Source organism: Colias croceus, chromosome 9, assembly GCF_905220415.1.
Source record: "Colias croceus chromosome 9, ilColCroc2.1".
NCBI lineage: Eukaryota > Metazoa > Arthropoda > Insecta > Lepidoptera > Pieridae > Colias > Colias croceus.
The window spans coordinates 6,524,506-6,550,526 of record NC_059545.1 but is presented as its reverse complement, the minus strand read 5'-3'; the positions used below and the strand labels follow the sequence as shown (position 1 = coordinate 6,550,526).

Sequence of the window (26,021 nt, the reverse complement as noted above, 5' to 3'; positions counted from 1 at the left end):
ATAGTCACTATGCTTTGTAAATTAATATTCCTTGCCGCTACTGTACTGATATGCATTTTAATTTTATACATCATTATAAATTATAAATAAATATAAAAGTTGTTTAAACACAGATTTGTAGCTGTTGGATAGAAATTAACTTTAAAGTAGGTTACTTATATATGAAACTGTACACTGCAAGACACGTTTAGCTTACTGTTGACTGACCTTTTTCATAATATACAATATCATCAAAGGTTACATTCGAAAGATTCATTAAATATTATAATTTTAATTGTTTCTATTTGAATTAATTTTAGCTAAGACAACATATTTCAATGTAGATTTTAAAGTGTTATACTTTTTTATTTTATTTCAGTCTTCGTTTTTACAAAACTCAAAGACAGTGCGAGGAACACGGACGCACACTCTATGCAATGCCATACACACCTATAACACAAATAGCGGGCAGTGAAACCTCGTCTCGTTTCATAAAATTTCAATAGAAACAATTATTCCTATTTCTAAACCGATTAAAGTATCAAGACTAGTTACTCTTCTTCCGGCGGTCGGCCGCCACGCCGGGCCGCCGTATCTCACTCGCCGAACGGCTCACTGTCACAAGACGACTCCGTCGCACATATCACAAAGTACGCGTTCGAGTTCGCGCTCCGCGGCCCGCTCGGGGCTCGAGTCCCAAATAAATAAATTATCAAGTCTATAATACTCCGGGACGCGCGGGCACACCGGCGAGTCTGATCGTCCCGATAATGGAATGTAAGCGTGATATGGTAGAGAGATGCGGAGGCGCGGCGACGTCACGCGTCGGGCGGCGGCGAGGGCGCGGCGCGGCGCGGCACCATCACGCAGGGCGGCGGCGCGGCGGCCGGCAGGAAGGCGGGCGGCGGCCGCGCGCCCATGCGCACCCACCACCGCGTCGCCTTCTGCAGCAGCCCGTCCTTCTTGCCGCCCGCGCCCGCGCCCCCGCCCGCGCCTCCGCCGCGTCGCGCGCTCGGCGCGTCCACCGCGCCTGCCCATTCGGGCACGTCGCTTACGCATTTGTTCGGCGGAGGTTGAAAGCTGCTTCTCGTCAGCTCGGCTTGCTGGAAGGAGAAATTTGACTTAACTATATATATTTCACTAAATATATAAATATTTATCTAGCCTCTAGACTTAGAGGAATGTCTAATTCAATTCGATGATAAGAATCCTACGCACTCATTAAATTGTTTACCATATCTACTATGAGACATTTTTGGTATATGGACATAATTATTAGATAATTTTATAAATATATCCAAACAATAGGTAGAGATTGACCCTAAGACACTACACTACACAACAAATATCGAACTAGGATTTGGTAATCTATAGCTGAAACATATAGGTACTTACTTTTAATGAGTCTATTAATTGCTGATATAGATTTACTAACTGATACCAAGTAACGACCCAGGTTTAGCCTCAGCTCTACATTAGTAAGGTACCTTTGGTTATCTAATATGTAATAACGGTTAATTCATATGTTTATATTTTCACAAATGGTCCAACATCGAAAATACATTCGCAACATACAACCAGACATGTGAAGTGCAGATGCGTGCATAATTTATCGAAAGTGCAATACTTACTGACCTGATAAGGGACTCGTAATTGCAGGTGCGCGTCCTGGCCGTACTCGCCGTCCGGCAGCTGTATGCTGGGCGGCAGGCCGAGCCTCTCCGCCGCTGCTGCCGACCGCGCTCGCGTCTCCTGCTCGACCATCTCTTGCAGACGGCCAACCATCGCCTGAAGCCTTTGTTGTTTCTCCCATTCCCTGAAAAGAGAACAAATTGCGTTAAAACTATGATAGTGTGGACATGATTGTAAGAGCTATATGACAACTAAAACTACGCAAATTGTGAGATATTAAAAATAAACACTAAAATATGTTCTCGACATTTAACAGATTGCCTGGTTAGTAGGAATATATGAATCTGTTAACTTCGACTTATTTATAAAACAGTATGAAATACATTAGTTTATAATTTTATATTATGTTATAGTGTATAATGTAGTAGTGGTAGTTATGTTTTTTATAAACAAAAAAAAAAAAATATTAATATAGTCTACCCTGTACACCAATGAAAGGAGGAATGAGATAGGAAGATGTCTAGGTTTGTTTAATATTAATACCTATATAATTTATTAATCAAGCTTACTGCTTAATGAAATATTTTAGCACAATATTATCAACGAAAACAACGAGAATTCTATTATGAAGGTAACTTGTAAATATAATCATTCGAAAAGATAACAAAGGGCATCAACATATTACGAGGAAAACGTTACAAAAATTTACCTTTATGAATGAAAAGGATTTTAACTGAATATCTAGAGATTCAATTTAAGCCTTCAAGGAAACGAAAGAAAGTGGAGCCTATAACAAAATATACAACTTAATATAAATTGTACAAGATAAGTGTTGTTCCATTCCATCCAGAGTATTAGAAATTGGAATATAACAGATTTAATTGAGTATAATATTAAAAAAATACCGATTTGGAAAATCAGGCTCTGTCTGGTCAGACTGGGTATCTTATCTGTGACGCCTTATGTTATTTATCTACTTACATTTTGTACCAAACTATTTTTATACAATATAACATAATAACAATGTAAAATAAAAATTATAAAAGTACAAGTGATAGGTAACTGCGTTAAAAAAAAACAACCGACTTCAAACTTGCACTTGCAACATTTACAAATACAGACAAAAATGCTCATAAAACTACTGGGCCTATCCGAATAAAATTTTTGGGACCAATTGGACACCATCCCGCTTCGAACAAAAAAAGAATCACGTAAATCGGTTCAGCAACCTCGGAATAATCGGTGTACATACATAAAAAAAAACATACCGGCCGAATTGATAACCTCCTCCTTTTTTTTAAGTCGGTTAATGATAGTGTTGCTGGTATAACCAATGGTTGTCTATACTATTAAAACCAGGATCCATTTGGCTTTATATTTATCATAACTTAAGAACATATATTTCGTCAAAAATGCCCAAAAAGATCTGGAATTTGAACAAGTATTCAAATTATAAAAAGATCAGCTTAAACTTCGATATAATTTGCAAGTAAAATTATTGGGAATTTAATACGTACGTCATACATTTATAATGATGTATATTAAAAACAAATGGTACCTGTCGTGGTACTTGCAAATATGAAATAATATAGCTCAAGATTTATTATAGCATTACATCTGCTGTGTATATTTTAGACTTAATTTATTTGTTTTAATGTAAAATAGGCAACAAAAATTAAGTATGTTTTTAGCACATTATTGTGGGATTGGAATCATGGTGATGTTTTTAATCCAAATTAGTTACTCAATATTTTTTAATACTTACGGTTTTAATTATTTTGTTTGGATATTTCTGAAATATATTTCTTTATTTTATTTTTCGATGTAAATGCAATTTAGTCATGTAAACGATGAAAGTGGTTATTCAGATAAAAGATTTATCTATTTCAGTTATTGCGAAAAGGTATACAGTCTACTATTAATAGTCACCATCCATTCATTATTAATACCACAGTAAGTATTATATACATTTTATACAGGGTGTCCCACAACCCACTGTTGGTATACTAAGCTCAAAGGGGGTTATAGTTTTGCATACGTTCGTAAAAAATACTTATAAAATTTTAGGCGCATTTTTTTTTCAAATAGATGAATTCTTTAAACTCTATGTGTACAACCATAACAAGCAACCCGCCCACTTTGCCACCAGCACGTGAACTATCGTTTAAGATTATGTTTTCATAGACAAAATGCTCTTAATAGCGAAGCGGCATATACGGCTGCGCGAAGCTAGAGAAGAAAACATGGATTTTCAGGAAAAATGAAGTAAAAATTTTTTGACGTAACTTTGTTGTTTACGTATTTTTTTCGTGATCAGTGTATGCAAAACTACAAGTTTCTTCGCGCTTAGTATACTGATAGTGGGACACCCTGTATACCAATTCATATTTTATCTTTATCCGTATTGTATATGTATATATATTATATATATATATATATACGAATTACATACATTTAAATAATTTAAAGAATATTATATAAAAATTTAAAATACACAGAATAAAGAATCGCAATTAAAACTTAAGGACGTATTTACAAATTGACGCGCATCAATTTTAGGTATTGAGTCTTACTACTACACGTGCACGGCTCACACACACATCGAAATGCGCGAAGCGGCGAAATTATGAGTAAACTGACACGACTTGATAATTGAGCTTATTTTTATTGCTATGTTTTTTTTAACTTTACTTTGATTTGTAAAGTTTGTAACGTTGAATGGTCACAAAAGTAGATACCATTTATCTAATTTCATTGGACAGTGATTGTTTGGTAAACAAGTACTTGCCGAAGTGTACTTCGAAGACTGGTACTGGAACTCATAGACGAGTGGAGCTAGGTGTGCCGAGTTTGGGCTCGTTTTGTTAGTAATGTTGAGACCTTACCTCCGGACTTGATGGAATGACCTGCAGGTGTACTTCGAAGACTGCTACTGGAACTAATAGACGAGTAGAGCTAGGTGTGCCGAGTTTGGGCTCGTTTTGTTAGTTATGTTGAGACCTTACCTCCGGACTTGATGGAGTGACCTGCAGGTGTACTTCGAAGACTGCTACTGGAACTAAAAGATGGTTAGAGCTAGGTGTGCCGAGTTTGGGCTCATTTTGTTAGTTATGTTGAGACCTTACCTCCGGACTTGATGGAGTGACCTGCAGGTGCATTTACAAAATATGTTTTATTAATTAATGTAATAATATAGTGTCGACTTATAAAAATACTACAGGTTTGCCGGCAGCTTCGCCTGCATCATTTTTAAATTTAACCCAAATTCGGCGCCATTTTGAAATTCTTTGTTAATTGACCGATTTCGTTCAAAATCGATATCTGAGGATCCTTAGGATCACAAAACAGGAAACTGTTACAAAAATTTGAAAAAGTCAACGCCATTTTGAAATTTTCTGTTATTGTACCGATTTCGTTCAAAATCGATATCTGAGGCTCCCTGGGATCGCAAAACAGGAAACTGGTACCAAAATTTTAAAAAGTCAGCGCCATTTTGAAATTCTTTGTTATTGTACCGATTTCGTTCAAAATCGATATCTGAGGATCCTTAGGATCACAAAACAGGAAACTGTTACCAAAATTGAAAAAAAGTCAACGCCATTTTGAAATTTTCTGTTATTGTACCGATTTCGTTCAAAATCGATATCTGAGGCTCCCTGGGATCGCAAAACAGGAAACTGGTACCAAAATTTTAAAAAGTCAGCGCCATTTTGAAATTCTTTGTTATTGTACCGATTTCGTTCAAAATCGATATCTGAGGCTCCCTGGGATCGCAAAACAGGAAACTGGTACCAAAATTTTTAAAAGTCAGCGCCATTTTGAAATTCTTTGTTATTGTACCGATTTCGTTCAAAATCGATATCTGAGGCTCCCTGGGATCGCAAAACAGGAAACTGGTACCAAAATTTTTAAAAGTCAGCGCCATTTTGAAATTCTTTGTTATTGTACCGATTTCGTTCAAAATCGATATCTGAGGCTCCCTGGGATCGCAAAACAGGAAACTGGTACCAAAATTTTAAAAAGTCAGTGCCATTTTGAAATTCTTTGTTATTGTACCGATTTCGTTCAAAATCGATATCTGAGGATCCTTAGGATCACAAAACAGGAAACTGTTACCAAAATTGAAAAAAAGACAACGTCATTTTGAAATTTTCTGTTATTGTACCGATTTCGTTCAAAATCGATATCTGAGACTCCCTGGGATCACAAAATAGGAAAATGGTACCGAAATTTAAAAAATTCGGCGCCATTATGAAATTCTTTGTTAATTGACATATTTCGTTCAAAATCGATACCTGAGGATCCTTAGGATCAAACTCAGCTCTGCTGGTTACGCTGGCAGAAAGATTCGACAGTTAACTGACATAGAAACTGCAAGAATTGTATATTTTGCTTCTTTACCAGCTGAATTTATTAAATTTTGGTACCAGTTTCCTATTTTGCGATCGTAGATCCTCAGATATCGATTTTGAAGGAAATCGGTACAACAAAGAATTTCAAAATGGCGCTGATTTTTTTAAATTTTGGTACCAGTTTCCGGTTTTGTGATCCTAGAGATCTTTAGATATCGATTTTGAACGAAATCAGTACAATAACAAAAATTTCAAAATGGCGTTGACTTTTTTTATTTTAGTAACAGTTTCCTGTTTTGTGATCCTAAGGATCCTCAGATATCGATTTTGAACGAAATCGGTACAATAACAAAAAAATCAAAATGGCGTTGACTTTTTTAAATTTCGGTACCATTTTCCTGTTTTGTGATCCCAGGGAGCCTCAGATATCGATTTTGAACGAAATCGGTACAATAACAAAGAATTTCAAAATGGCGCTGACTTTTTAAAATTTTGGTACCAGTTTCCTGTTTTGCGATCCCAGGGAGCCTCAGATATCGATTTTGAACGAAACCGGTACAATAACAAAGAATTTCAAAATGGCGCTGACTTTTTAAAATTTTGGTACCAGTTTCCTGTTTTGCGATCCCAGGGAGCCTCAGATATCGATTTTGAACGAAATCGGTACAATAACAGAAAATTTCAAAATGGCGTTGACTTTTTTTCAATTTTGGTACCAGTTTCCTGTTTTGCGATCCCAGGGAGCCTCAGATATCGATTTTGAACGAAATCGGTACAATAACAAAGAATATCAAAATGGCGCTGACTTTTAAAAATTTTGGTACCAGTTTTCTGTTTTGCGATCCCAGGGAGCCTCAGATATCGATTTTGAACGAAATCGGTACAATAACAAAGAATTTCAAAATGGCGCTGACTTTATAAAATTTTGGTACCAGTTTCCTGTTTTGCGATCCCAGGGAGCCTCAGATATCGATTTTGAACGAAATCGGTACAATAACAGAAAATTTCAAAATGGCGTTGACTTTTTTTCAATTTTGGTAACAGTTTCCTGTTTTGTGATCCTAAGGATCCTCAGATATCGATTTTGAACGAAATCGGTCAATTAACAAAGAATTTCAAAATGGCGCCGAATTTGGGTTAAATTTAAAAATGATGCAGGCGAAGCTGCCGGCAAACCTGTAGTATTTTTATAAGTCGACACTATATTATTACATTAATTAATAAAACATATTTTGTAAATGCACCTGCAGGTCACTCCATCAAGTCCGGAGGTAAGGTCTCAACATAACTAACAAAATGAGCCCAAACTCGGCACACCTAGCTCTAACCATCTTTTAGTTCCAGTAGCAGTCTTCGAAGTACACCTGCAGGTCATTCCATCAATTCCGGAGGTAAGGTCTCAACATAACTAATAAAACGAGCCCAAACTCGGCACACCTAGCTCTACTCGTCTTTTAGTTCCAGTAGCAGTCTTCGAAGTACACCTGCAGGTCACTCCATCAAGTCCGGAGGTAAGGTCTCAACATAACTAACAAAACGAGCCCAAACTCGGCACACCTAGCTCTACTCGTCTATTAGTTCCAGTAGCAGTCTTCGAAGTACACATGCAGGTCACTCCATCAAGTCAGAAACTAAATATGAAATTTATAATCCCATAAGTATGAAAAACTATAAATAAAATCTTTCCTTGGTGTGCCTTGGTTGTCGGTGCAGAATGCGTCAATGATCAAGTTTATTAGGTCAAATATTTTGTATACGTACAGCGATCTTTTCGTAAACGAGGAGCTGCCTACAAGCGTCACAGCGTCTACTCACAAAGGCGTCCGAGCGCCGACTAAATTACTAAAATATTTCATTACAAATTTTTGTACAATAAATCAAGATAGTGTCAAATAAAATAACCCTTATTTCCATGCAATAAGTATCACGCGTTACAGTTAAATATGTGAAAAAATAAGATTTGATTTTAATTTTTTTCTCAGCTTATTTGTAACATTTTGATAGTTTTAGTTCCTACCTTTTTGAGTTGGACATGTCTGCTTACTTAAAATATTTTTAAATAAGTAAATTTATTTTATTAAATAATAGAAAAATGCTTCTATATTCATCACGATATTGTCAATTTTGTGTGAAGAGGCAACGGAAATTATTTTTTACAATATTATAAACCAAAATTTTCGATTAAATAATTCCTACCATTTAAAGATTAAGGAGTAATCTATCTATGGTAATTATTAGTCAAATTTGGTTTTGTATTATTTTGCCGCAAAATGCATCGAAAAACTGCTTATTTTTGTCAGATTCGTAAACGCGTCCTTAACTCTATAACGTAAACGTAGTTACATCTACATATAAGTTTTATTTTGTTAATTCATAAGATTTCTGCATACCTATGTAGATAATGTTAGGTATATTCGATTTATATTAATTTTATACAGTTTTAAATAGTCGTTTATTTTGTATTCGTATGTTTTAAAAGTTTAAAGATATTGTGATTGTGTTCTTTTTAACCGACTTCATTTATTAGTGTTTTGTCTACTTAGTTTTCTAGAACAATAAATTCACTTCAGATAAAATGTATTTTAATGGCACGTCTGACCTCAGATTGTGTATACGGTACTTAATCACTAATTTATGTTGCCGTATCTCTAAAGCTAGGTATTAATATTTAAATGTAACTATACCTATATCTCTATGTCTATATATAACGATAAGTGTTATTATTTAATTCGATTTTCATACACATTTTTATACCTTTTTTATTTAAATCATAATACGAACGTATAAACTAAAGTCACTGAAGGAAACTAAATACTATTGCGACCTTTCTTGACATTTCAGATAGGGTACAAATGGTACTAGACAATGTCACTCAAAAAGGGTTTTAAGCGGTTGCTCACTTTTGTTACTAGGGGATGCCGGATGATGATCGAGAGGATCGGACTTAAGGACGCTGTCACAAATCTGCGTTACTCAAATTTAGGTATCTAACGTCGCCACGTGGTTCGCGGGAACATCACGCTCACGTAAAAGACGTAAACATAGCGCATTCCATTTTATAGACCATCTTCATACTTGATATTATTATTTTTTTTTTATATTTTTATTGAAATTGATTCCAGAAGATTACTGGGAACTTTAAAAATTCATTTTGTTACTATTATTAGTAGGTACGATCCTTATAAGTATTTTAGTGTATTCAACCAACTTAAAAAAGTGTGACTATTTTACAACAATTTGAATATGAATTGTATTATTGTATACAATATCGAAGCTTTTTAAGAAATGTATAAAATACTTTTTTAAGAATTATTATCATACATAATATTATATGTTACCGGCAATATATTAAACCCGGCATTGTAAGCAATTCTTAGTAAATGTATGTTATTCCGAGAAACAGTCGGAATGAAATAAATTAAATTCGTTACCACACATTCACATTACCTATATCTTTAAATCTGAACTTTTCCTAAGTAGCAAACACATTTGCAAATGTGGGTGGTTTTTGGGGTAGCTATTAACCAATATGAGGTCAAAACTAAAATCCAAGATGGCGCCGACGAAAATTTGAAATCTTTTCGTCATGGGTGTCATTTTCAAGGAGTTGGAGTCGCTATTAATCAATATGAGGTCAAATCTAAAATCCAAAATGGCGCCGACGACAATTTGACATCATTTCGTCACGGGTGTCATTTTCATGGTTTTTGGGGTAGCTATTAACCAATATGAGGTCAAAACTAAAATCCAAGATGGCGCCGACAAAAATTTTATATATTTTCTTCATGGGTGTCATTTTTATGGTTATTGGGGTAACTATTAACGAATATGAGGTCAAAACTAAAATCCAAGATGGCGCCGACAAAAATTTTATATATTTTCTTCATGGATGTCATTTTCATGGTTATTGGGGTAGCTATTAACCAATATCAGGTCAAAACTAAAATCCAAGATGGCGCCGACGAAAATTTTACATATTTTCGTCATGGGTGTCATTTTCATGGTTATTGGGGTATCTATTAACCAATATGAGGTCAAAACTAAAATCCAAGATGGCGCCGACGAAAATTTTACATCTTTTCGACACTGGTGTCATTTTCATGGTTTTTGGGGTAGCTATTAACCAACATGAGGTCAAAACTAAAATCGAAGATGGTGTCGACGAAACTTTACATCTTTTCGGCATGGGTGTCATTTTCAAAGTTTTTGAGACAACAGCAGGTATATTTTTCTTACTCCTTTAAAGTAAACTTAAATAAAATAACAAAAACGTTAACAACCACAGTTTTGTAGAAAGTCTTAAAAAAAAAACAATTTTAAAGAACATTGAAATGCATATTTAGAAATTTAATATAAAACGCAACTCTGTGGCAATAATGTTAATATTCTGACAGATATTATTAACTTTAAATATATTCTTTAAATATATTCGCTAAACTTTATTTAAAAAAAAGTTTATCTAAAACATTTAAACAAAGAGAATAAAATAAAAAAGAACGTGTGTGCCGAGGAAACGTGTCAGGAGTGAAACTTCTTGGGCGAGATTCATAGATACCAAAATCGCCGCCTTGCTCCATAACGCGACAGTATTACCATGACGCCATCTTGAAATTCGACGACCATCTTGGATTTTAGTTTTGACCTCATATTCGTTAATAGCTACCCCAAAAACCATGAAAATGACACCCGTGACGAAATGATGTCCAATTGTCGTCGGCGCCATTTTGGATTTTAGATTTGACCTCATATTGATTAATATTGACTCCAACTCCTTGAAAATGACACCCATGACGAAAAGATTTCAAATTTTTCGTCGGCGCCATCTTGGATTTTAGTTTTGACCTCATATTGGTTAATAGCTACCCCAAAAACCATGAAAATGACACCCATGATGAAAAGATGTCAAATTTTTCGTCGGCGCCATCTTGGATTTTAGTTTTGACTTCAAATTGGTTAATAGCTACCCCAAAAACCATGAAAATGACACCCATGACGAAAAGATGTAAAATTTTTGTCGGCGCCATCTTGGATTATAGTTTTGACCTCATATTCGTTAATAGCTACCCCAAAAACCATGAAAATGACACCCATGACGAAAAGATGTAAAATTTTCGTCGGCGCCATCTTGGATTTCAGTTTTGACCTCATATTGGTTAATAGCTACCCCAAAAACCATGAAAATGACACCCATGACGAAAAGATGTAAAATTTTTGTCGGCGCCATCTTGGATTATAGTTTTGACCTCATATTCGTTAATAGCTACCCCAAAAACCATGAAAATGACACCTATGACGAAAAGATGTAAAATTTTCGTCGGCGCCATCTTGGATTTCAGTTTTGACCTCATATTGGTTAATAGCTACCCCAAAAACCATGAAAATGACACCCATGACGAAAAGATGTAAAATTTTTGTCGGCGCCATCTTGGATTATAGTTTTGACCTCATATTCGGTAATAGCTACCCCAAAAACTATGAAAATGACACCCATCACGAAAAAGAGCCAAATTTTCGTCGACGCCATCTTGAATTGTTTTACCCCACCAATCTATTCAACAACCCATAAAAAAGAGGATCTCAGGCAAGGTAATTTTAAAAACATAATTTTAAATTACAAATAATTGGAATATGCAACTTATACAGAACTTTACTCATATAAAGTATCAAATATTTCAAATCACGAAAAAGACAGTGCACGCACAATAATCTTTTTTATTTCGTTTTTATTTTTGGCACGAGGAGCGATACACCCGTCCTTCCAAGAGCGCTTCTGAGCGCGGTCTGACGAACCGCGAGAACAAAATGTATGAAGAAATCGACAAGTATTTTTAATTTAGCTCATTATTGAAATAAAATTTTGATTTAGATTCATAAAAATTACACCATATATAAAGGACTATATATCCCTCAATAAGATATAGTTAAGAAGATAGATTAGGCTCTTAATTTTCCTAAAATGGTACCGGTTTAGACCCCATTTTTTTGCATTTTATGCGTTTATTGTGATGGAAAAAACGTATTTCAGCGACAATTTTGTATGACGTCGTACAATTTTTATAAGATGAACGTAGAGCTGAATATATTATCTTTAAATTAAGATATTACTATGTTCTCACGTGTAATTGCTTTAAGTTAAAATGGTACCGAAAAACAGCGTGTTTTTGTAAAAATACGTTATAGCGTCCTTAAGGAGGTGATTATGAGCATTATTTTAAATATGGGAATTCTATACTCTTAGTCAAGCTTAAAGGTGTACGTATATTGATCAATACATTGTAAACATTCAAATGTACACGAGTAAGATATATTTTGAGTTTATTTGTAACTTAAAGAACTTTACTATGTACATAGATATGTTGATTAATTACATGTTATGCTGAAGATTCACACTGAGTATTATAAACATACCCTTATGCTCTACATTGCCCGTTTTATGTTCATAGGTGGTGTAGAAGATTCAAGTACTAGTAGATGGGTACTATGTGTTACTTACAATGAGGAATGATGATGCCTGTGTTCGTGCCGTAGGCGCGGTCCCCCCGGCGCGCCCAGCCGCTCCATTCCCGCGCACCCCGGTACTTGTACCGAGAGCATCTGTAAATCACAACACACTGCTCTCACTTATGTGGTTCTCGACGATCTTACGAAACACTTCCTTAGAACAGGCCACAGGGTAACACTGAACGTGGATGCATATTATACTAATACAATCAATATTGCTTGAACGATTCTACATATATCAAAGGCGATAAGTACTCAACATCATATAGATAGAGCTCTGCGCTACCAGCTTTGTAAAAATTTAGATTAAATTATCAAACACGAAAAAATAGTAAAAAGTGCATTTCTAGACTGATAATGTTTCGGTGATATGTACTCATGTGGAAAAACATTTACATAATATGCTTACATGCATAACTACCTTCCAAAGATAAGATATGAAAGTTTAGGACGATTTAAATAACGTGTAATTGCGTAGCTATTTTTGTTTCAATAGAAGTAACTGACAAACAAATAAATGTTTTTCAAATGAGTTAAATATCATAATACCTATGCTTGTTATAATGATTATAAAGCCTAGCGGTAAGTTTTATTTGTGTGTAAGATAATTTTAAAAATAAAAATATTTGTAAGTAGTAAGTAAACTATTACCAGTACCATTCATTGTCCCAATATAAGAACAGATAATATTAAATATTGTTATTATATTTATTCCTAATATTTTATCACTATTATACCTACGTCGAAAGGCAGATGTAATTACACATTAAAAGAACTATCTATGTGATAAATAAACATGATGTTAAATAGGAAATCTTTCGTGTGTTCATTTGCTTTATAGATTTGAACATTCTCTGTAAACGTGAATAAAATAATTTTTTCTGTTAGTGCAGGAAGGTACTTAGGTATTCATTATATTAATAAATATCAAAGATTAAATTTCATACTATCCATATGTCTACTTAATTATTATGGCCAATTTACAATTTCCATCACTAAGCTTATCGTATACTTAATACTCATAGTCTTTCGTACTCCAATGTAGAGTCTCTTGCTATAATTTGTGAAATGAAAATTATTTAACGTATCTTAGAAAATTCAAATAAACCTGTGGGTTGAGCTGTTCAAGATTAACATTCTACAATTAATGATAATTCTATGTATCTTTGTATAATTAAACAAATTTAGAAATTTGGAATTACATTGTTACAAATTAATAAGGGCGATATATTTGCCAGAGCAGATATTATCGAGTTGGCATGTCACGAATATCGCAAGAGGTGATTACGGAACTGTCTGTCATGAAAATTTATTTAAATTCACACAAACAACGTCTGGGCGTGACGTCGCTATCGGCGCGGCTCTTATCACTTGGCACGCTCCCGCCGTCTCGCGGCCGTCCGACTACGACTCGGGCCTCACTCGTTTCCAGTGCAAGCAATATTCTTTTCTCGATTCGTTTTATACGTGCTATCATCCTCTTTCTTTTAACATATTTATTATGTTAACCTCAGTAATTCGAAAGCTTTATGAGAAAAGATAATGTTTATGTAGAGTTACCATCGTGAATTGTCTCTATTATGATTAAAATATGAACATTCCTTGTTTATATCATAGATCAATGTATGTTTTAACTTACTATTTGAGTCAGTGTTGTCCACAATGATGTATGTTTTTACAGACGACAGAGTTGTGCTTGTTTCCTCTTCGATGACACGCAGATAGAGTCACTTGTAAACGAATCGATTACACTATCATGGTTAAACGAGCTTGCTGGTTACAACACTGCCACACACATTATAACTTGACTTGGTAAAGCTTAGAATATTTTAAACAAAACAATCACAGGGCAATACACGGAGATTACAACACCCGTAAAGCGCTTTTACAATAATTAACTATCATTCACTAATAAATAAAATATAGTTTTTAATGTATTAACACTATAAAAATAAATAATTTATAAAACAAAGATAACATATAAATTCCACTATCGCGAATTTTGTAGAGTTGCTATGAACTCTTTTTTTCATATTGGCAGTAATACGGCTGCCATCGAGCGAGTCTTGTTGTTCAATGACGCGGACGCGCCGCGGTGTTCGCAGTCGCGTAGCGGGGAGAACGGGCGGGCGACGGTGCACCGGCTGCCCCGATGTCGCCGCACACACCCAAGCGCCGGCGTACAATGAGCACGCGTACACGTACACAGTCTGTCTAGTTGCATTGGTGTGCTCAATTGGAAGGTGTGATGATACGATGAGTCGGTGAGTGTGCGTCGCGCTAGACGATAGTGAGTGTAGCATATGTGTACATATGAGGTGGCACACATGTAAACAAAGCTCGATTGCTGCTACCGACACGTTTATGTATGCGCACCTATAATTGTAATAGTAAGCGATGACGTGTTTTGTCGGCTCGTGAGACGAGACGGTTGGCATTGCTCAATGATTGAGCTGTACTCGACAGTCGTACGTAACAACCAAAAACATGACCGAAAAAAATTGCACTGGCCACTGCTGTTACACTGATCCGAGTCCGCAGAAGAATAGAGTGCCCCAGTAGAAATATCTATTTCCTATGTACATTTTTTTAGATAGTTGAGTGTATAGAGATTATATTATGTCCGTAGAGAATATTATAACAATAAATAGATCGTTTTAATAACTGTGTAGGTATTATAAATTTGATATAGACGATTCAATTAAGAGCCATCAGGAGTCATCTCTAAATTGGAGTGGACTTTACGACTCTACATCGCTTCTGATTTTTGATTATGTTTTTTGTCTTCTTTATAAATACAAAAAATATATACAAAAATATACGACACTAATATTTATAAATAAATGTACATTGAAAACATACGGCATTCAAAAAATAAAGTAATTGAAATTAAAATGTTCTCTTTAAACCAATAAAATTCATTACACCAATTATTTTAATTTTAAATTATATGTAATATATAAATATCTTGTAAAAACTTGTCTTTTCATTTAAATATAATAAAAAAAATTATGTGTTTATTTAAGAAAAATTGCAAATGTAGAGCGTAATTGCAACGGAGCTCTGTTATTCTTTGTCCTTATTTAAAAAAAATACGTATGTGTAATTGTGTAGGTACACTGTACATATTAGGTACATACTTTTCAGAATGCCTATATTTTAAAATGTGTTGGTCATAAATAATAAAATATATGTACTTATAATGAATAAAAAATATTAATTTTTATTTTTCTCAATAGGTACATATAATATTAAGTGCCTTTTCGATAGTATTTGTGGTAAGCAACAAAAAGAACAATCAAAACTGTCTTAGGTAGGGTCAGGACTCTGCAGGTGGTTGATTTGGTACCTAGCTAAAATACAGCGGACAGCGGCGAGATATAAAAACAACCTTTTCTATGTTAAAAGTAAATTATTTCCTATAGCGTTGGTTTCAAAAGCAGTGGGTGCAGATCTCTGCAGAGGCTAGAGCGACTTGACATAAAAAAAAAACTTTAAATAATACAATAACGTGTCTTAAAATTGAATGATTTTTTACGAGGCTGGTTGCGGTATATGTGGCGGCTGTGTTGCAGCAACGAGATATTATGTATTAACAAAAAAACCTTTTTATAATACAAGAACCTGTGTTAAATTGAATGATTTCTTACGGGGCTGGGTGCGGTGGCCGTGGCTGCTGAGATAGAGCGGCGTGATAATAAAAAAATGTGTTTTTGCCTAGCACACGTATCAGAAGCGAAAATTCTTTGGCAAGATTCATAGATACCAAAATCATCTACGTACTCCATCACGTGACGGTATTTCCGCAGCCTTAATATTTCATTCTCAACGCGCCTAAAGAATTTTCACTTCAAAAACCTTTTCGTATTACAAGAACGTGGTTTAAATCGCTTATGATTTCTTACGGGGTTGGTTGCGGTAGATGTGGCGGCTGTGTGGCGGCGGCGCAGGTGCGGCCGGGCCAGCGCGCCCGCGGCGCACAGCAGCACCGCGCCGCCAACGCATGCGCCCGCCCACCACCACCCTGTAAACATACAAAACAAATAAAAATACTTGAACCAGTGGGAAAACTACATAATCAGCTTCATATGTATTTTTTTAGGTTTTCATAAATACTGATGGGATAGAGTTTATTGAATGGTAAAGAATAATGTGTTTAACTACGCTGTACCACAGTATTACAATATTATTTCCTACAGTAAGGAAACGCCTTTAATGTCGCGCGATGCCGCCGCCAGCGTAGGTACTTACGCTGCCACACGAAAATACGCTAGGGTTGCAACAAATGGGAAATAAAACAATTTTGATTATTAATATTATGATGAAATCATTTATTCATATGTACATTCAAAATAATTGCGATTATTAAATCTGATGTAATTATTTGTTCATAAATATATAATTACAGATATTGCACTGCTAAATATTATTTACGTGGACACTTTATTTTTGGATGTTCTTAATTGTATATCATACCATTTAACTAAGTAATGCATTCGCATTGGGATGTACAATCTGATTAGAAAATAATGAGGACAACATATACATAGCTTTGATTTTTATTCAACAGATACAATTAATACAATCTTTCTGAAATATTGTTTCCTTCTGGGATTTCAATGTAGATTTACATCCGTAAACGGAACAGTTTTTGCGCGCCATAATAGAATATGTAAGTACCTATGTATAATAAAATTATTACACAAAAAATACGACTGCGTCGTCCTTTCGCGATAGTTAATGCAAACTCAGCGTGATTGCATTAAGCGGCCCGCGTCGCCCGACCCCCCGCCAGTTCCCCTCCGTTTCTCTGCACAAGTACATTCGTCGCCATACTGTAGGAAATATGGTAATACTGTGGCTGTACTGCATAACCCTTATATTATAAAATCGTTTCCTCTGTGCCTCACCTTTCGGAGCGCAGAGTACCTATACGTAAATTTTTCTAGTGGTTGTGAAAGAGCTTTCATTGGATATAATACTTACTTCAACCGACACGTTAACATGGGAAAGACGTGCAATATTGTTTTGAAGCATTTGAACCTCTCCTTTTATGAAAATTTGTATGCCTAAAATTATTAGTTTGGTCAAATTTATTTATCTTTATATTATATTAAAGCTCACTTTAAGTGATGCGACGAATCTACATAACAAAAAAAAAAACCCAAATAAAAACTATAAAAACCCTTGGAAATAAGAACCACTATGTCAAAATCAAAATATCGATTAATCCATACTAATATTATAAATGCGAAAGTAACTCTGTCTGTCTGTCTGTCTGTTACCCAATCACGCCTAAACTACTGAACCAATTTGCATGAAATTTGATATGGAGATATTTTTATACCCGAGAAAGGTCATAGGCTACCTTTTATTGCGAAATATGTACCACGGGCGAAGCCGGGGCGGACCACTACTATATTATATACTCATTAATTTCAGTATCGACTACGGCCTACGCTATTGTTTACGTATTATATAAATAAGCTTCGACATGCTATATACAATTATAAACCTACATCATATGTCTCCATATAAATAAGTCAATTAAAATAAGTCACCTAATAAACTGATGTAATTTTAAAGCATTTTTAAAAATTAAATTCAAGAGAAAGGAAAGAAAAAAAGAGAGTTCACTCTTTCAACGTGGAGATCAAGGTTCAGTGCATCTTCATATACTTAAATACCAGTGATAAATTTTAGTTCAAAATTTTTAAACTAAGTAGTTTAAAAACTTTGAAAACATACTTTTCGTTATGAAGTAAATTCTAAAAAAACTTCACTACTGTTAGAGAACTATTCAATATACGACATCTTATGTTTATCAAAAACCTACCGAAATTCACGTTACTTATTCAACATTCAGCATCTGATCACATAGTAATTTTGTCAAGTGTATTCACCTTCAATTGTATTTTTATTCAAATGTTACGCATACTTCAATAGTTCATGTTAAGCGGGATCCCAGAAAAATAGAATTACACGTGTCTATACTATTTCAACTGTAACGACCTCTCAGAGGTGAGGGCTATAATAATAAGGAAGCCACATGTTCGAAGCATGTGGCATTACGAATTAGCGTGAAAGTGCATTAATGAACGTAGATATTTAAGGGTGTGACTTGTTGTATCCTAAAGGATTGCAAGACAATGTGAGACTTTCGGTGGCATCACTGTCCACTGGTCACGGACAAAAATGTTGGCTTTAAATAACATCCGTGACTCACATGTGGTCGCTCAGAAGGACACTCAAAATGAGGTTTAATCAACCTCGTTTCATTTAGTTCATTCACAAAACAAATATAAAAGATCGGTGCTGATAACAGTTCTATGTCCACATAATGCGTAACGCCATCAAACTTAAAATAAGCGTTGATACCACAAAATTATGATGATACGTAAATATAATATACCTATAGGGACTTAAAAGTCACTGTAAGCAAATGAGTATAAACAAAAGTGTTTATATATATATTCGCATATCTTCAACCGGTTCCGATAAAATCGGACTGACGATAGCACGACCGGCTTGCTCACCACTTATATTTAAATTTATTCACAAACGACGGTCCACTATGTTTTACATGAAGGTACCTATATTAAAAGTGTAAGATGGTGGCAGCAGGAAAGGTTGCGGTCATTCTGTAGGGCCAAAACAAATGTGGATGCGCATACTCGACAAAAATTCGACATTGTTCGCCCAAGAATGCACAGTGCGGCTATTTTTAGAGGTTGGAGGAGCGCGGGGGCGGCGGCGACGTCTGGTGTCGGTCTGCCGGGGCCTGCCACCGAACACCGAAATAGCTTCTCCAGCTGGCGTTACCTGACCACGTGGTGAACTCGCTGATGGTGTTCTTACCTGCCTCACAACCACATATGCTTTGTATGGCAGTTCGTATTGGGTCTCGTGCTACCAGCCAGTCTCGCAATGGCCATTATTCTATTGTTAAAGTTTATTTTTTAATTTTCGTGTTTCAATTCCATTTGACCTTTCTGATGTCGTAATGCATATTATCAATGAAGCATTAAATGTTACATAAAATAATATAAACAATGTAAGAAAAATATTGAGTTTATCTGTATGTTAAACTAGCAGTCCGTTCCGGTTTCACCCGTATGGTACATGCTTAGGTTTTCTCTCCTAGAGAACCATCCTTGTACTTGAAAGAATATCATAAAAAAAGAATTAACGAAATCGGTAAAGCTATTCTCGAGATTTGCGCTTAGCGGCAAATTTAGCATTTCATTTTTATATTATTGTTAAATGAATATCATATAAGTATAAGCTAAAAAAAAGTATAAAATATTTCTTGCAGGTCAGTACTTCGCTATACCTATGATTTTGTATTTATTTAACTATTCATATTATACACACAGAATTTTACCCACGATACACTTCATGACAACAAGACGACCTTGACTAAAAATAATTATTCAGCAACATAGAGTCGTCGCTCATCACAATCGCACGTCCTGACCACTAAGAGAAGAAAATGTTAAGTAAATAAAATAATTCATTTATTTAATTTCAAGTAATTATTAAGAATTTATCGCATATTACCCTCTGAATCATAAGAACGATTTATCGTTATTATAAATAAGCGCTGCAGTTTTAAAGCATTCTTCAGAACGTCAATTAATTTGATAGAGACTTATGTATATGGTGCATTTTTTTCAAATATTGTATCCTGGTAAGAATGTTCACAAAGTGAACACATTAAGGGACCTATAAGCGGTTCTAAAGAGCTATGGGTTTTGTAAGCAAGCTCCTTTGCTGTTTAGTTAAAGATTTGCTGTATAAAACATTCAGTATTTTTTGTTTTCATTTATGTAGGTATTTGTTTTTATTATTTTTGTATAACATACGGGACCATTAAAATCACAATAGAAGATTTAATATATAATAAAATGTTAATATACGAATATATACAAAAGCACAACAGATTAGAGATTTGTATCTCGTTGTTGTTATAAGAATATATTATGTGTTTGTATCATTTATCTATATATTGATTTTACGAGTAATTTTCATAGTAATATTTTAATTAAAAAATTAAATGTACATATTTCTTTTATTACGATCATTTGATATCACATTGGTTTATTAACCAACAACTTTATTGTCTTTATAACTAGTTATCCTTTTTTTATAGTAACCCTAGCAATAGGGCAGGCGACTCACTTGGTGGTATACAAATACAATACGATGCCCATGACGATCGCAGCGTTGGGAAGTTGGTTTTTCAGGAAGGTGTAGGCTCTTTGTTTGAAGGTGGACATGGGAATGACGTTGGGGGTTGGAGAACACGGAAGATGGTAATTACTAATTTGTTCCACAAGAGTGTGGCTCGGGGCAGGAACGCACGGTTGTCGAGCGCCATGCATCCAGGTGGTGTGGATGATTTTTGCTTGTGTCGGGCAGTGTAGTGGTGGAATTGTGAAGGTGGTAAACGCAACATCGCCCCTCAAAGCCAGAGGATCCAGCCGATCAGTGAGCTCAGGTAGGTCGACAATGCGGCAGGCACGACGCTGAAGGCGGTCAAAAGGACTTGTAACTGATACTGGGTTGCTCCAGCCCATGGGTGAGAACAGTACTCCATGTGTGGCCGAATTTGAGCCTTGTAGAGTAGTAGGCGATGAGTTGGCGTGAAGTACTGTCTCGCTCTTGCGAGCACCCCAAGTTTCTTTGAGGCTAATTTAGCCTTGTCTTCCAGATGACCACCAAATTGTACGTCACTCGCAATGTCGATACCGAGAATTCCGATGCAAGGCGTGGCTTTGAGAGGAGTGCTCTGGAATGTGGGTGACTCTGCAAAAGCCCTCTTTTTAGCTGAGAATACGCATACTTGAGTATTTGAGGGTTTAAACGTAAAAAGTGCTCTCCTTACCTTTTACTTTCGTACACACTTAGATGATATAATCTAAGTGTGTACGAAATTTCATACAGAAGCGATCTGTTGCATTTTGCGTGAAAGACTTACAAAAAAATCAAATAATATTTATTCAGTAACAAATAATATGTTTTCAATTTTATCAGTCATTGAGACATCCTTTTAAGCATTTAAATGCTTGTGTTAGAACATCTCGCTTTTCCGACATTCCATTAACTTTTATTGTTACATGAATAACAATTTCTTCAATAAAGTACAAAGTGATATAAAAATAAATATTATGTAAAAACTATTCAGATATATTAAGGAACAGAACAGGTGTGTATCTTTGTGTGTGTGTGTGTGTGTGTGTGTGTGTATGTGTAAAGTGTATATTATATAATATGTTGCTTTATTTTAAATTATTTACAAACATACATTTATCCATTGTTGTATACTTTCGCACTTATAATATTAATGGGCTTTATAAGTTTAAATAAATGATATGGAATGTCATGGAATAAATACTGCCTTGGTTAGTAAAAGTCAAATAAACTGAAGAAAAATTAAATAGTTGTTTCTTTCGACGTCTTCGACGTCTTCGACGACAATGGAAATGACTATACATACCTATGTGATACCTATTTACAAATTCCCAAACATAGATACAAAAGCATTTTATTTGTCACATCTTTAATTACTTTACAAATATAACCAGATAGGTTTCGTTTTCGTCTGAGTTGGTTAGCAACGGCCTACTAAGTATTGGTACGAGTCATTTAATAAAATGTACGTGGTGATCCCTGTATCAAATAATATAGGGTGGTCAGAGGGAGGGTGGAGATAGGTGGGACGCTGCGACGTCTGTCTAGACAGAGTGTAATTAGGAAGGTAAGCGCGTAGGCAGTGGTGGTACGGCCTAGCCTGCCTAGTCGTCTCACTTGCGTCATATTCTAATTAATACTATCAGGTAAACTGTTCAAACCAACGTAAGTGTGGGTATCATTATTTTAATGGACAAAAAGGAAGTGACATAAGACCCCTCTTTCAATTTGTTTATCACGAAGCACAGGATCAGCATAATTTAAGTTAAAATGATCATTGACTAAGATGAAAGAATATATTTAATATTTTCTTTCTTCTTAAATCCATTGTTAGTTATATTCGCTCGTGTCCTCGAAATAGTACAATGACGTTTAGTGACGACATCGACTTATTTATCTTAGTTCTATTATTATATAGATAAATTGGCTTCTGCGCTAAATATGTGCTCTAACTATAAAAAATATATAGAACTTTGCAAGTTTGCAGAACATTAAAAAGTTGACTTTATCTTTTAGTAGTTTTTAAATATTATAAACCATTACCATTTATTCCAGTTAAACAGTAGCATAGCTTGAGACTGTAAGCTTATGGGATTCTATTTCAGTAATGGCTATTTGATGTGTGGGCTTGTTGTGGCAGTGCGGTAGGAGATGATGTTAATATTAGGGTTGTTTGTCAACGTCGAGTACTGCCGATGTACGCTGTTTCTCGGTTCGCTATAAATAAGTAACATGGAGCCGTGCGCTGTGTCAGCTCGTGAAATTCTCGTACTCAAGAGCGCAGCTGCGGCACAAACAATTGTCTACGATGAATGTACGCACGTATGCTATAGCAATGTATCAACGGAATCAATGTATTTATTGATTGATGTGTATTTTATAAAACTCTTTATTTTTAACCGACTTCAAAAAAAGGAGGAGGTTATCAATTTGGCCGGTATGTTTTTTTCACTCAATCAGCACGTACAAAACTATGAAACTGTGTCTTCCTTTTAACTCTAAATTTACCTCTCGCGTTTCGTATCTCTATCGATTAGAAAATAAGAATATCCTGCTAAAAATTTATTCAATTACGGTTGGAAAGCTTATGACTAAGCAAAATATTATTGATGGCATATTTTTTAGAATTCCGTTGTATTGTTTGCACTGGGAACGTCAGGAGAGCTTCGTAATAGGGGGCGGGAGTATGTAAGAATAACCGTGGTTATTTCCAACAGCCGCGTTCGCGCAACGAAATCCTTTGCGTACATCCGTACGACAACATTGTTGTGGTCGCTGGACGTAGTCGTACATTAACGCCAGATAAAATTATTGTCTGTGTCGTTGTATTGCTGTAATAAATTATTCTCCGACATGCTTGAAGAAATCTGGTTAAGAATAAACGGGAAAGTGTACAAAAATTTAAAACGAAGTATTCAATTCTTATCATCTTGTGATCTTGATAAATCTGGGATTCATAAAGACCAAAAAATATTTACATTCAATTGTTATTAAGTAAAGGAAAATAAATTGCATTAGGTACATGAAATTTTTATTTCCTATAGCTCATGTACATAAGGATCATAGTGACTAGAAGTTCTTGATTAAATTAGCAACTCTGAATAGCAAAATAACAGAGACAAATTTCTGACACATTTTCAACGAACAATCAGTACTTCTTATTGGACCGACTGCAATGAAAACTTTCTTATGCCATTTGGAAATGCGCAAACGCACGCATGGCTGAACTCTTGGACATCGGAGTTGTGTGAATTGCTCGTCAAACTGGACTGCTGTCGTGTCCCGTATTTGATAGCACTTTCACTGTGCGTCAGCCGTCCAGCTAGCTCTGTTCATGCATATTTTCCTGTCATTTTTGCGCGTACGTGAGGGCGCAAGCTCGTTCTCAATTGTTTTCGTCGTGTTTCGCGGGTTATTTCTGTCGCGTGCGGCGGCGCGGTGCAAACCGTTTGAGTACGTCCCACTGTCCACATACGTTAGGTATCACAACACCTTGATATTCGATCATCATTATCACTTAATTAACGTTTGTACTAATTAATGCTTAAGGTAATAATTTAAATAACTATTTACTCTTTATTAATTGAATGATGCTTAGAAATCTTCAAGTAGTTTTTTTTAAGTAGATAGGTAATAGGTATCAATAATGTTAAAGTTCATTATTTAATATTCAATATAGTTCAATAATTTTAATTTATATCGATATGTTTAATCTTAGTTTAATGTAGTAATAATATGTGGATTTAAATGAATGAATTATGAAATAGTTATCTACACGTAATACCATGGGTAATACGTTAAACGCATTCTTGGCTAGTATCAAAGTCTTTCTCCCAACCAAACCAAGTAGGTTCAAAAAATTATCATCATTCTAATGCGCGTTCTTTTGAGACATATCTCGATATAATTAAACTTAATTTATAATATAGTGTGAGTCAATTCTAAACCCTAGACTAGATTTAAAACGTCATAAATAATACAATTACAATTTACATTTAACAAACATTCACAATTCATTAAAAAATTCAAGAAGTAATTTTTGATCAATATAATGGTATTCACCAAATACTTACTAAGGTATTGGTAATTTTAATCAAAGGTACTTTCGATCCTTTCTCTATTTGGATTTAATTCGAAATTATAGAGTTGTCATACCGCAATACCGCAAACTTATCATTAGAATATTAAAAATAATGGTAGATAATAAGGTATGCGTGTATTAAAAATTGTATTATGTAGTTGTAGAACACACTGCTTTATGGTAGGTTCAAAGGATATTTTTTTATTATCTCTAGACTCTAGGTAATTATATATTTTTGCCTATCTGTTCTGTATTTTTTTATCCTTCAGTGTTTTTAAGTCCTAAGAGGAAAGTACATTTTGAGTTGAAAATATATACACGGGTAGGACCTATATAAAACATAAAATTGCAGATTTTATTGTGTTGTTTTGTTATATATCTGAAAAGGATAATCTTTATGTACTACCATATGTATACACCTTAAATAATAAAACGCAGAGGTGGAGAAAGTCGGACATCAGCCCATGCACAATACCAAACGTATCGCACTTGAGCCTTTTTAGTCTTTCTACCAATAAAAACTTAAGCCTACATTTAAACATGCAATAAGATTAGTAATTCAAAAGGATATGTAAACAAAGATTTTCAGTCCATAGAAAATTACAAAATACCTACATATTATCACTACATAGTATAAAACAAATTCGCTTTCTCTGTCCCTATGTCCCTTTGTATGCTGAAATCTTTTAAACTACGCAACGGATTTTGATGTGGTTTTTTTAATAGATAGAGTTATTCAAGAGACAAGTTTTAGACAAAGCGGGCGAAGCCGCGGGCGGTAAGCTAGTTATTTTATAAAAAGTGTTTTCGTCTTTTAACTTCTTATGTTTCTAGCTCAGACAATAGAACAATAATTTGCGGAATCTTTTATTGTTTACGCAAAGTACCTACAGACTTTGTATTACAATTATTCATTATTCAAGATAAGGAATGTCATTAGAGTAAATATAAAAGTTCTATTCATCCATAATTCATTCCACTTTATACGGTGAAAAATATAGAAGATTCGGCACAGGGGTAGCGAGACGGTAGAGCCGGTCGTCGATGTTTAAGGCCGAGCCCGGGCGATGGCCTCGCGACCTATTTCCCCCTCCCCTCGTAGGCATACCCTCCCTCATCCTTTATCAGCCTGATAATAATTACAAGTCTATACTCCACATTGTATAACTAAACCTACATAATATACGCAATGTCTGCTATTGTAAGATCACAAAGAAGTGAAACCATCGCATTATTGCGTGAAGCATGTCGTCGATATGTTATGCACTTATGTTTACAAAATA

The 26,021-nt window shown here is 35.0% G+C and overlaps 1 protein-coding gene across 1 annotated transcript in view; it reads right to left on the bottom strand.

Moving 5' to 3' along the window:
• Window positions 1-657: 657 nt before the first annotated feature.
• Window positions 658-26,021, bottom strand: part of LOC123694569 — a 43,881-nt gene continuing 18,517 nt past the window's right edge. Inside the window, exons 3-6 of the mRNA XM_045640035.1 lie at window positions 16,370-16,488; window positions 12,457-12,557; window positions 1,615-1,795; window positions 658-1,082 (exon numbers count right to left, since the gene is read on the bottom strand). Coding sequence (XP_045495991.1) covers window positions 798-1,082; window positions 1,615-1,795; window positions 12,457-12,557; window positions 16,370-16,488 — 686 coding nt within the window. The 3' untranslated portion in view covers window positions 658-797. The remainder of the gene's footprint in view (window positions 1,083-1,614; window positions 1,796-12,456; window positions 12,558-16,369; window positions 16,489-26,021) is intronic.